General features: G+C 34.6%; 2 protein-coding genes across 3 annotated transcripts in view; one reads left to right on the top strand and one right to left on the bottom strand.

Annotated features, from left to right (window-relative positions):
• Positions 1-12,826, bottom strand: part of LOC140445412 (transient-receptor-potential-like protein) — a 142,530-nt gene that overhangs the window by 50,636 nt on the left and 79,068 nt on the right. The window lies entirely within an intron of this gene.
• Positions 1-12,826, top strand: part of LOC140445430 (transient receptor potential protein-like) — a 69,717-nt gene that overhangs the window by 9,100 nt on the left and 47,791 nt on the right. The window contains 2 exon segments of the mRNA XM_072537445.1: positions 1,067-1,211; positions 6,813-6,908. Coding sequence (XP_072393546.1) covers positions 1,067-1,211; positions 6,813-6,908 — 241 coding nt within the window.

The raw sequence follows: 12,826 nt of genomic DNA on the forward strand, positions 1-12,826 counted from the left end.
AAAAAATAACGATGCACTTTCTAGTATCAGGACACAGTTTTATGCCCAATGACTCCGAATTTGGGGACATAAAGTCAGCATTAAAGCTCCAAAATCGATTGTATACTCCAGATGATTATATAAACGCTATCAAAAATTGCAGAAAACGAAACAAATTAATGGTTCAAATGATAAAAAAAGAATAGTTCAAATGAGTTTGCGATATTTTAAAACATATTGTAAATAGAAGGAAAGATATAAATGTGAATTCCATTAACTGGCTTCAAACTAAAGAAATACTCCTCATGGAAGAAAAACCGTTTAAAAAATATTTCAGCAAAAATCACGGCGGAAATTTGCAAGAAGTAGACATAAGTAAAAGAGTCAGAAAAAATGCAACCAGGACTACAGAATTTTTATATTCCTCCAAACTGCAAATTTTGTGGCCTAATGGGAAACCTGTCTCTATTCCAAAGCTTAATGACACAATTTCGTTAGTGGAGCTTATTCCATTGGATTCCAAAAATATAGTAGGGAATGAAGGCATTCAAGATGATATTGACGGCTTTAATGGATCATTAGACTTCGATATTGAAGACCCATTATATTATTTTCTGTAAACGATATAACTTTTTATATGTATTGAAGCTAATAATTTAATAAAATGTTATTATAACACGTATTTTATATTTTGAAACACAGATTAAGCGCCAAATATGTCTTTTAATCCTGTATTTCGATCTTAAATCATACATATCTTAAAAAATCATTAACGAATTAAGCGACATTTGATCGAATAACTTTTAAAATGTAAATTATTTTAAAAAAATTTAAAAAACACTTGTCAGTACTATAATTTAGAAATAGCACGAAAAACAAATTTAAAATCTTTAAACCCATTTTTCTCAAAACTACATTTTGGCACTTAATCCGCTATTACATAACTCGGTCCAATTGTTAGTAAAGAAATACATACTCATACAATACAATACTGTTTGACTTTCTACTTTCTAATCTGTTACATAGTACTATTTTTTTTATAAATGTTTGTAAATGTAATACACTTCAATGTATATTTTTGTTTCAGGATTATCGATGAGTACCGAAACAATCCCTCCGAGTTTGATATCAACTGTGTGGATCCTCTTAATAGATCAGCTCTAGTGTCAGCCATAGAAAACGAAAATATTGAACTTATTAAATTACTTTTAGTAGAAAATATTCAAGTCAAGGTAACATTTTGTTTTAATATTGCGTTTTGTCGTCTTGTCTTGCAGAATTAGGTGTCGATTCCTCGGTCCGAGTAATATCTCCAGACTTTCTTCGATCTTCGGATTTTGATCGTAAGGTGGATCTTGTATTTATCGTTTTAGACATTGTCCTTCGTTTTTGTTTGGTAATGAGTTCGAGCGTATCTCTCACTGGAAGAAAAATATAAACGTTTGCTCGTTAATGAGAGTCTGTCTTCAGACTCAGCCACGTTACTAAGGTTTGTTACCTTTTTCACAAGTGAAATGGACAACGGGAAATAAATGTGTATATTAATGTCGTACGGTCGGTTCATCCTCCAAGTTATTTGGAGTTTCGGGATGGTTTCCGACCGCCGCATTGGAGGAGGAACGAAAGTTTTTCGATTCCATCCTATTGCTCATGGAGTTATGTGTCCTTGACTTACAGTCAGCAAAAAGTTCACCGGAGGCTCTGTTGTCAGCAAGGTGCTACCGGCAGTGTAGAATAATTTGACAGTTCGAATTTCTTACATAAATTGTACATATATTTATCTTACATGAAATATTGGTTAGTATTCTATGCACAGTAACAGCCTCGAATCTTACAGAGGTGCCGGCCCCTCAAGCCTCATCGTGTAACCAAGTTTATACTCCTCGAGGTATAGGACCGCCGGCAGAGTGTTGACTCTTCAACTGACCCTGGATTGCGGAGTAATTGTAAGTCCCTTTGGGTCTTTTATTTACTCTCGCAATCACGCTCGATATCGAAGGACTCACTTCATACCGCCACCTCTCATGAAATAATTTCAAGTCCCGTAAGAACCTTTATTTATTTCCAACGAATGGTTTGGAGATGATGTGCTGCTTCATCTCGGTCACCGATCGAGGAGTAATTCTAAGTCCACCCGGGCTTTTATTTACTCCTAACCGTCGGTGGTCTATTGAAACGCTGTGGCAGTTCGACACGACCTGAAATAGTTTTAAGGCAATCTGTCTTTTTTCTATTTCAAGGCTCAATATCTCTCTGACCAGTGAGCGTTCTTTTCGAACTGCTTGATGGGTTTTGCGAGGTAATTAGAAGTCCGTTGCGGGACTTCTCTTTACCTGAACAAAAGATAGTCGAACGGTCACCAAAGGCCGGTTTGTACACTTTCAACTGAGGCTTCGTATTTATTCAAACACTTAAAGAGCTGTAGAGCCTTCTTCGAAGTGAAGTCTTCTTAGTTCGATGAAGTTTTTCACATAGGTGAGAAATAAAAAGCAGAAGGTTGAAAAAGGCTAGACTGACTTAATCATCATTTCCTGATTGCATATCCGCATTGATCTTCTGTCGGAAGTCCAATACAAATGCAGTTAATAATATTCTTTGTTATTGGCCGGCCAGAGTGACAATCTTTGCTGTGATTCGTCCACTCTGGCGACATTATCAGTGTTTGAGCTACGAGGTAGTAATATCAGAGGTAGATACACGAAAATAAATACGAAATCAATATATAAATCAATATCAAGAGAAATAAAAGACAGATTTAATAAACTCGAACTGGCTTCTTACTTAAAAAACGCTTTTTTTATCCAAGCCAGGCAGCTAATCCAATGGCTTTAGCTGTTAAAGAGATACGTCGGTTTATTCAGTGACTGAGAGCATGTGACGAAATATGCCTCCTTCTAAAGACTCAAAGTACTCCTGTATTTATTGTAGAAAATATACAAAAAACTTACAATATAAATTTAAAAAACTCGCCATAGTAAGTATTAGAATCATGTCTACTGCGGTCGAAGGATTTCGTCCCTCGCTGGTGCTCGTCTGATGTCGTTTATATGGATGGTCCGGTTGATGTTCTGGTTTTGATGTTCACATGTGTGGTTTCCCAGGACCCTCAGGATTGTGTGAGATCCCGGCGATGCGGCTCCAAAATACACTGTAATATAGATACGTACCAGGACTTGTTCTCCTGGGACGTATCTTCTATGTGGTGGAGCTTCTGGAATATTAAGGAACAAATTCCTGGTGTATATTGTAGCTTTTTTGATAGCTTTGTCCACTCTTTCTTTCTTCTGGCTGCGATATTAACGTCTCAGTCATTCAAAACCATTGTATGTGATAATGATAAGAGGTTTTTTCTAGCGGGTACAGCATGAGTCCGTAATTATTGAGAACCGTTGTCTGTGATGACGATAAGACGCTTCTCCCAGCGGTTACAGCCCTTGTTCTGGAGGAAAAAGATGACTTACCGGCTTTTGGCAGATAGTCTTCAACGGAATTACATCTAGCTGCTTAGGCAATCCATAACTAATAGAATGTATTTATTGTTGGAATCTCGGGCTGCTGAGTAAAGTCCTAGAAAGTTTATTTTATTTTATTTATTTATTTAATACACGGAATAACCCCATTAACAGTTTAAATTACAATATACAATATCACAGTTTCAGGATTCAAAACTTGAAATTACTTATAATATAAAATCAATATTAAAAAGTTTAAAAAAATGAGACTAAAAATCTTACATACTAAAAAAAACAAACAAAGTATAACAAGAACAAAATTCAACAATCCCAATATACATATCACAAATCAAGATATATTTTTAACTGAGTTAAAGTTATATTGAAAATATCAAAATCGCGATCATTTAATAGCTCCATGTATCTATCCAATGCGTTGTGAATACCATAGGTTGTTCTGTGGAAAGGAATATTGAAAACATTAAGGTACCGTAGAGCTAATGGCAGGTAACGAAGAGATCCAGAGAGTCGACAGATTCACTTACCTCGGAACTACCCTCAACGTACAATGGGACTACGCTCAAGAGATTAGATCCAGAATTGAAATGACACGGTCTACATTTATTAAGTTGAGATCCTTGCTGTGCTGCAGTGATCTCAGTTTGGGAACCAAGATGCGGATAGTGAGGTGCTACGTTCTTCCAGTGTTACTATATGAAGTTGAAACCTGGACACTGACGCAAGCCACTGAAAAACGAATCGAAGCCTTCGAGATGTGGATATACAGAAGGATACTAAAAATATCTTATGTGGACCATGTCACCAACGTTGAGGTCCTACAGCGCATGACAAAAGAAAAAGAAGTGCTTAATTTAATTAAACAACGTAAACTTGAATAACTCGGCCACGTGATGCGGAACGAAGAAAAATATCGAATTCTTCAACTCGTTATGCAGGGTAAAGTATTTGGCAGAAGAGGACCGGGACGCCGTCATATCTCGTGGTTGAAAAATCTCCAACAATGGTTTGGGATGACCTCAGCGGAGCTGTTTCGCAGAGCAGTCAACAAAACCATGATAGCCTTGATGATCGCCAACATCCGGACCGGATAAGGCACTGAAGAAGAAAGAAGAGCTTGATGGGAAACATTAAAGTTAATCTGGCTTAACAGGTTTGGATAATCAATAAATCCATGTATGATCTTATATATAAATATAGCTCCTGACATGTCACGACGGTTCTTGATTGAGGGTAAAGATAATTGTTGTTCGATACGGAAATAATCATGATTTGCAATAGTAGTGTGGACGTGGTATCTCAAAAATTTATGTTGGATTCTTTCTATGGTATCAATATTGTTCTGAAAATAGGGTGACCAAATAACTGAACAGTATTCCAAAATAGTTCTAACTAAGCAACAATACACTAATCTTGTTGAATTAATGGAGAAATACTTACAATTCCTAGTCCAAGAAGTTTAGATGCCTTTATTGAAATAGAGTTTATGTGGTCACAGAAAGGAAGCTTCTCATCCTATCACCCAAACATCACCCAAATCCCGAATAGAAGAAACATAATTCAGTGGCTGATTATTAATAGTATAGCTTGTTCCAATTCTATTGACTTTACGAGAAAAACTTATAAAACAATATTTTTTTACATTTAAGTGGAGTTTGTTCTGATTGCACCAATTTTGTAGTCTGTCTAAGTTAACTTGTAGCAAGGCTTGACTTTTAAACTGTCTATAACTTTCCAAAATTTCAAGTCATCTGCCAACATTAACAACATGACGTTAAAGAAGATATTAAAAAGAAGTGGAGAAGTGTGGTCTCCTTGAGGAACTCCAGATGTTACTGTGATACTGTCAGATAGATGTCATCCTATCTTGACTTTTTGACTTCTCCCAGATTTTAATCCATTCAACAAACCTGCCATGAAAGCTTACATTAATTAATTTGCCCAAAACTATTTGGTGATCTACACGATCAAATGCTTTGGAAAAGATCTGTGTATATTGCATTTACCTGTTTACGGCCTTCCATATGAGATAATATATCAGATTGATAGCAAAGCAAATTTGTTGTAGTGGATTTTTTGCTATGAAAACCATGTTGTGATTGAGATATTAAGCCTTTACATAACCAAGAAAGTTGCTTTGCTATAAGACTGTCGAAGAGCCTAGGGATTGCAGATTGTATACAAATGCTGAGATAATTTTCAATATTGTCTTTCTTGTCTTTCATTTTTAAATATAGGAACAACATAACTTTCTTTCATTGAAGAAGGAAACACAGAGGTTTCCAGAGATCTATTAAACAATATAACAAATGGTTATATTGTTAAATGATACTCGTTGTTATCGTTGTGCAGTTCTTTGTCGTGGCACACTTAATACAGGATCTTACGTAGTTTCGTAGGTTTTTGGCCAGAGTTAGCTGGTAGTCGACATTTTGGACAGCTCTGATTGTTTCGTCCTATTCTTGATGGTTTGCTTTCTCGAGTCCTGGTAATAATAATAATATCTTATGAAATTTTTATCGAGGAGATCCTTTCGGATTATTCTGGTGCCAGTTGCATGTTTAACACTGTTTCAGTTAACTAATGTTGATGCACACTAGCCCAACGACTGGTATTATTTTTAACTCGTGGGTTCTGGCTTAGAATGCCAGTAGCTTAGGGGCTAAGCTAAGGTTGTTCCTAAAGTCGTGGTAAACTCGTTATATCTCAGCTTGTAGCTGTGGGATACGAAGTTTCGCTGTGCTCCGTATGCTGTGTAATATACGGAGTCGTCAATGGTGAATTCCCGTAGAAGGCTTTCCTCGATGTTATTTCTCGGTCCTCTATTCGCTATCTCCAGCCATCTTTTGCGCAAGTGTTTCATTCCGTTATAAATGATGTGGCTTTGCCGGATTCTATCTTGTAGGGGTCTTTTGCTTCTTGTCTGTCTTCCGTCTCGTCTGATGTGGCTCTCGAGATATAGTCTGGGAGACCATATGAGACGGTTTCTGGGTTAAACAATCAAGTTTTCAAACAAAATGAAGCTAAAAATTCATACCTTACTCATTAAACGCACTTTTCGAAAAAGCCGAATTATTCCGGCTTTTAGAAAAACGTTAGAAAAAACTCATTCCAAGGCATACAAACCCGCAAAACATTATATTGTTACAAAACACTTGTCCTGAAGGTCTACACACCTTATTACTTGCAATTTTCGACAATGTGTATAAAAAAATTAGAAAAAATTTGCCTGGCAAAATAATTTAAATATATATAAAATAATGTTTTAATATCACCTTGTTTGTCAAAGTTTGTATTCATCTGCTTAGCTAAATTTAGATTGCGTCATATTTCTTTATGTTTACAATAAAAACATTTTTGTAGGATGGTTTATTACATGCAATTAAAGAAGAATATGTCGAAGCAGTTGAAATGTTGTTAAACTGGGAAGAAGAGCACCATGCTGCTGGAGAACCGTATGTAAGTATATATTATTATATTGTTACCAATATCATTACTACATGATAGCAATATACATTGTCTGAGGTCTTTTCTTGTACTCTTTCTTCCAAACGTCGATTTGGTGATATACCAACACTTTCATTACCATGAAACTTGAAAAACCAGTTGACTAGATAAATTGTTGTGTCACCCCTAATGGAGGCCCTGGCGTAGAGTAATTCGAGAAGCCGGATTCAGCTCTTTATCGGTAATCTTCTGGAATTTCGTATTACTGCATGGATTCTTCCACCGTCCCTCCGCTAGTTATTGTATCTATTTCCAGAACAGTTGTTTACGTTATACAAGCCGCAGAAGCGGCCTTTAAAGATTAGTATTGGCGAACTGTTTTGTAAGCAATATCCGTGTGAGTTCTAAGCGCTAATAATTATTACAATTAGAATTTATGATATTTTTAATTTAGTCAGTTTTTTTGGAGTTAAAATTAAGTTATTTATGCCACATTTGCTTCTAAATAGTTCTAAATTTTTATCGCACTATGTTTATTAAAGACATATTAGATTATCCGATATTACAATAAATAATTAAAGTCAATATTAGAAGAAATAACTAAGATGTAATAAATAATGTGTGAAAGGTTCATTTTACACATTATAATAAAGTTGATATTTGTGTAATAATGTTAGTTTGGCACTTAATGCTTAAATAAAGACTACATCTTAACTTATTTTTACAATAATTATTGAAAGGAGTTATCTCTTTCAAACTAAAGGTTTTACAGATACCAAAAATGTTAGGACAGGTAGGTAGTGACCTCTTCTACAAATAAACAAATATCGAGAAAAAAATTGCATCTTCGGTTTTGATGGTTTGTATTTGCTAACACTCCGTATAAATTTTCACGAAAGAAACTGATTTAATACATTAAATATTTTAGTCGAATACAAGTACCTGGGTATGAAGATAACTCAAGATGGAACACTCGATGCTGCTATAAAAGACAGAAACATACAGGGTAGAAAAGCCATATGCATGATGAACGGCATTCTGTGGGACCAAACAATATCTAAAGCGAACAAACAACTCATATACAACACCATAATTAAAAGTGTAATCACATATGGCAGTGAAGTTTGGGCAATGAAACAAAGAACAGAGAAACTGTTATTAGCAACAGAAATGGAATTCTGGAGAAGAGCAGCACGCAAATCAAGAAGAGATCGGATACCAAATGAGAGAATACGAGAAATGATGGGAGTCAAGCATACAATAGTTGATGACATAAAAACAAAACAGTTAATATGGTACGGCCATGTACAGAGAATGTCAAATGACAGGATTCCGAAATAGATTTTGACGTGGACACCACAAGGAAGAAGAAAAAGAGGAAAGCAGAGAAGAAGCTGGAGAGAGGGAATTGAAAAAGAAGTAGAGGAAAGAGAAATCCCTCCAGGCCAATGGTTAAATAGAGAAGAATGGCGGTTAGGAGTCGGAAGGCGTCGGAGAACGCTGTGAACCGATAGTAGTAGTAGTAACATTTTAGTTGAAGACTAAATTCTATATTATTACATTTTTTTAAGTGCACATAACATGTACTAGTACTTGAATTAGACAACCCTTTTGTGACAATCTGTATATAACCAACTATTTCAAATTTCTGAATTTTCTTTTTATAAGAAAAAATAAATAAATAATGTGAATTGCTAGCGATGAAACGTATTGAAGGAATAGTCTCAGGTGGTCAAAAGCAGAATGGACTATAGATATATAGATAAAAGTACATTTTATATAATAAAAGATTTGTTGAGGCTTAGATACCAATTTTTCTTACGTAGTTTAAAAATAATAAACGCTTTAATAAAATTAACTTATCACTTTTACTTTGTAATTTTTATTAAGTATTTTAGTTCTTGAAATATAGTATACAACATAACATACATATACACAAATATACATTTTACAACACCAGAGGCAAAAAGTGAATGACCGACTTTGTAATCACTAACAGAAAACTGCACACTATATATAGCCTCATACTTGACGTAAGAACGCTAATCTCAGCAGTTGCTATCACACAACATAGTTTGTTCTTATGCAAATCTCGAATTATCGCATATAAATCCATGAGTATAATAAACCATTATACATAAAGAAATCTTCTTCTTCTTCAGGTTTCTTCTCCTATCGGATGTTGGAAATCATCATCGCTATCTTAATTTTATTGGCCGCGCTTCTGAATAATTCTAATGAGCTGCAACCGAACCACTCTCTCAAATTTCTTAGGCAGGATATTTTGCGTCGTCCTGGGTTTCTCTTCCCTTGTATTTTCCCTTGCATAATTAATCTAAGTAATACGTACTTCTCGCCCCTCATTATATGACCCAGATATTGAATCTTTCTAATTTTAACAGTTTTTATGATTTCACATTCTTTCTTCATTCTTTATAACACCTCTATATTAGTTACTTTTTCAGTCCACGATATTCTGTGGATTCTCCTGTAGCACCACATCTCAAAGGAGTTTAATTTTTTGATTTCAGACTGTTTTATTGTCCACGCTTCCATGCCGTATAGTAAAGTAGAACATTCTTGTGCGGATCTCTAGATTAAGGTTACAGTTGCAAAGTAAGTTCTTCAATTTTATGAACGCGTTTCTTGCCAATTCTATTCTAGATCTGATTTCTTTTGTTTGATCTCCATCTCCGGTTAGTCACGTTCCTAAATATTTATATGTTGTTACTCTTTCGATCGTTGTATTATTGATGATCAGGTTATCTACATTTTGTGGTTTTTTGAGAATATCATTGATTTCGTTTTCTTGAGATTCATTTGCAGTCCGTACCTTTCACATGCATTGTATACATGTTGTATTATGTACTGTAGATCTTCCGTGTCACTTGCAAATATGACCGTATCGTCCGCATATCTAATATTATTAATGCTATTTCCGTTGACCAAAATACCTTCTACAATATCCAATAAAGCTTCTTGAAATATCACTTCACTGTAGACGTTGAATAAGAGTGGTGAAAGTATGCACCCTTGTCGAACTCCTCTAAGTATACTTACTTCCTCTGTCAGTTCTCCTTCGACCCTTATTCTTGCTTTCTGATTTTGATACAGATTCGATATAATTTGTAGATCTCTACTATCTATGTTTTTGGTCTTAAGAATACTTAAAAGCTTTTCATGTTGAACTCTGTCAAAAGCTTTTTTAAAGTCTATGAAGCAAGCATATATGTCCTGATTCATATCCAGACATCGTTGTGTCAGAACATTAACTCCGAATAATGCTTCTCTAGTTCCTAGACCCTTTCTAAAACCCATCTGTGAATCACTTTTTTCTTGTTCTAATTTCATGTGGATTCTGTTATGTATGATTTTAAGGAAGGTTTTTAATGTGTGGCTCATTAATGCAATTGTCCGATAGTCATTGCAATCTTTAGCATTTGTGATTTTTGGAATCGTTACAAAAGTTGAGAGAAGCCATTCTTTGGGTATGTGTCCCGTCTTGTATATGGAGTTAAAAAGGTCTACCAAGACATCAATATTATCTTCATCAATTATCTTCAATAGTTCAATTGGAATATTATCGGGTCCTGGAGCTTTTCTATCTTTTGTGTGTTTTATGGCATAAATAACTTCCTCTTTCATTATTTCTGGTCCCGTGATTTCTCCGTCAACTTCTAATTGTTCTACTTTTTGGTCATAAAACAGGTGTTCAATGTATTCTTTCCATCTACGTAATTTGTCTTGCGTTTCAGTTATAGTGGTACCATCTGTATTTGTTAATATCCCGATTGGTTTGTTGCGATTTCCTGAAATCATTTCTTTAACCTTCTTATGGATGTTGAAAGTGTCATACCTTGCCTCACATTCCTCAATTTCTCCACATTTAATGGACATCCATGTTTCCTCAGCTTGTTTTATTTTCTGTTTTATTTGTTTATTAATTTCTTGATATTTAATTTTATTTTTGTTTTTATGTATTCTTCTTTCGTCCATCTTTTCGAGAATTTCTTGTGTCATCCATTCTTGTTTGGTCTTGCTTGATCCATCATTCTATAAATAAATCACTAGAGTCTAATAGACCAGCATTTATGTGTCAAAGAAAGCATTTGACAGAGTAAGACTCAAAGATGTAATCCATCTTCTGTATAATAGATTATAAAAGTTTCTCCTAAATATTATAAAAACTATCGAAAACATCTACCAAAACAACAAAATGATAGTTAGAATAGATAGACAACTTACAGAACAGCGGAATAAGACAAGGGGACACGTTGAGCTCATTGAAACCCCATTTGAAATCATCCAAAGTGTTAACAAAGGAAGAGGATACATAATAGGAAACAAAGAAATAAAAATACCCTGTTACGCAGACGACGCAATATTGATAGCCCAAGATGAAGATAGTCTGCAAAGACTGGTCCATAGATTTAACACAAGAGCAAAAGAATTTAATATGACAATCTCATCTCAAAAAATTAAAACAATAATAGTCAGCAAAGAACCCACCAGATGTAAAATAGAAATTGATTTCATCAGAATTGAACAAGTAATGGAAATAAAATACCTGGGAATTACACTGTCCAGCTATGGAGACCTGGACAAAGAAGTAGAAGATTAAGTACAAAAAGCAAATAGACTGGCAGAATGCCTTAATAACACTATATGGCGAAACAGATACATTAACACTGAGATGAAGTCAAGAATTTATAAAGCCAATGTAAGACCAATAATGACATATGTCTCAAAAATGACATATTACACATGCCTCAGAAACAAGACCCGACACAGCAACAACGAAAAGGCTACTGGAAATGGCAGAGATGAGAGTACTGAGTTGAATTACAGGAAATACTTTGAGATATCGAAAGAAAAGTGAAGGCATTAGAAGAAAATGTAATGTACAGTGTATAAATGAACGGACACAAAATAGAAAAAAGAATGGAATAACCACATAAGCTGAATGGAGGAGACCTGTATCGTCAAAATAGCAAGAGATAAGTCACAAATCGGCAAAACAAGTATCGAACGACCGCGCAAAAGATGAAGTGATCCATAGAGGTGTTAATCAGAATTGCTAATAAAGAGGAAGAAGAAGAAGAAATCCACGAGAAGCAGGGAACCTAACTATATAACAAAATTTTAGGTAGAATCCCTGGAAAACGAGAGCACTAAATTCTCTACCAAAGACGAATGGAAGAAAAGATCTCCCGGAACTACATATCAGAAGATAGAAGCTAAGGAAAAACGAGATACCTTCATAAGATATATGAGCAACAAAAACCCGGAGATATACGAGATTTAGAAAGATGTTAGAAACAGAGTGAACTATGAGATAAAGAAACTAAAGCAAACATATATATGAAGGTCAAAAAAGGTATGAAATATGCTAAAAGGAGGAAGAAGAAACTAAATGAGAAAATCAAAACAAATATTGTAAAACCTGACATCGACATATACACCAAACAATAAGATTAAAGTAACGTCGACATTGACGAAGATATAACTAGTGAAGAGGTACAATTCAAAAAAATGACAAACATAAAATCGCCAGGAACTGATGATATCAGTAACGAGATTATTAAGTATGGTAGCCCAGAGATCCAGACATAACAAAGATATTTCAAAAAATAATAAAATATGACAAAAAAGAGGTATTCTAAACATAATGGACAAAAACAACAAAATAATAATTGAAAAAGTAGAGAAAAGAAGTAGATGGGAAGAATATATAAAAGAGCTATTTGGAGAAGACAAAGAATGGATACAATACAACCCAGTGGTAGAAATTGACTTGCCAAAGGAAAAATTGAAAAAAGCACTAAAAAGTAAAAAAAAATGATAAATCCATGGGACCGGATGAAATATCTACAGAAATCTTAAGAATACTAACAGGGAGCTACATAGATATAGCAGTAGAATTATTCAAT

This window comes from Diabrotica undecimpunctata, chromosome 1, assembly GCF_040954645.1.
Source record: "Diabrotica undecimpunctata isolate CICGRU chromosome 1, icDiaUnde3, whole genome shotgun sequence".
Classification (NCBI taxonomy): domain Eukaryota; kingdom Metazoa; phylum Arthropoda; class Insecta; order Coleoptera; family Chrysomelidae; genus Diabrotica; species Diabrotica undecimpunctata.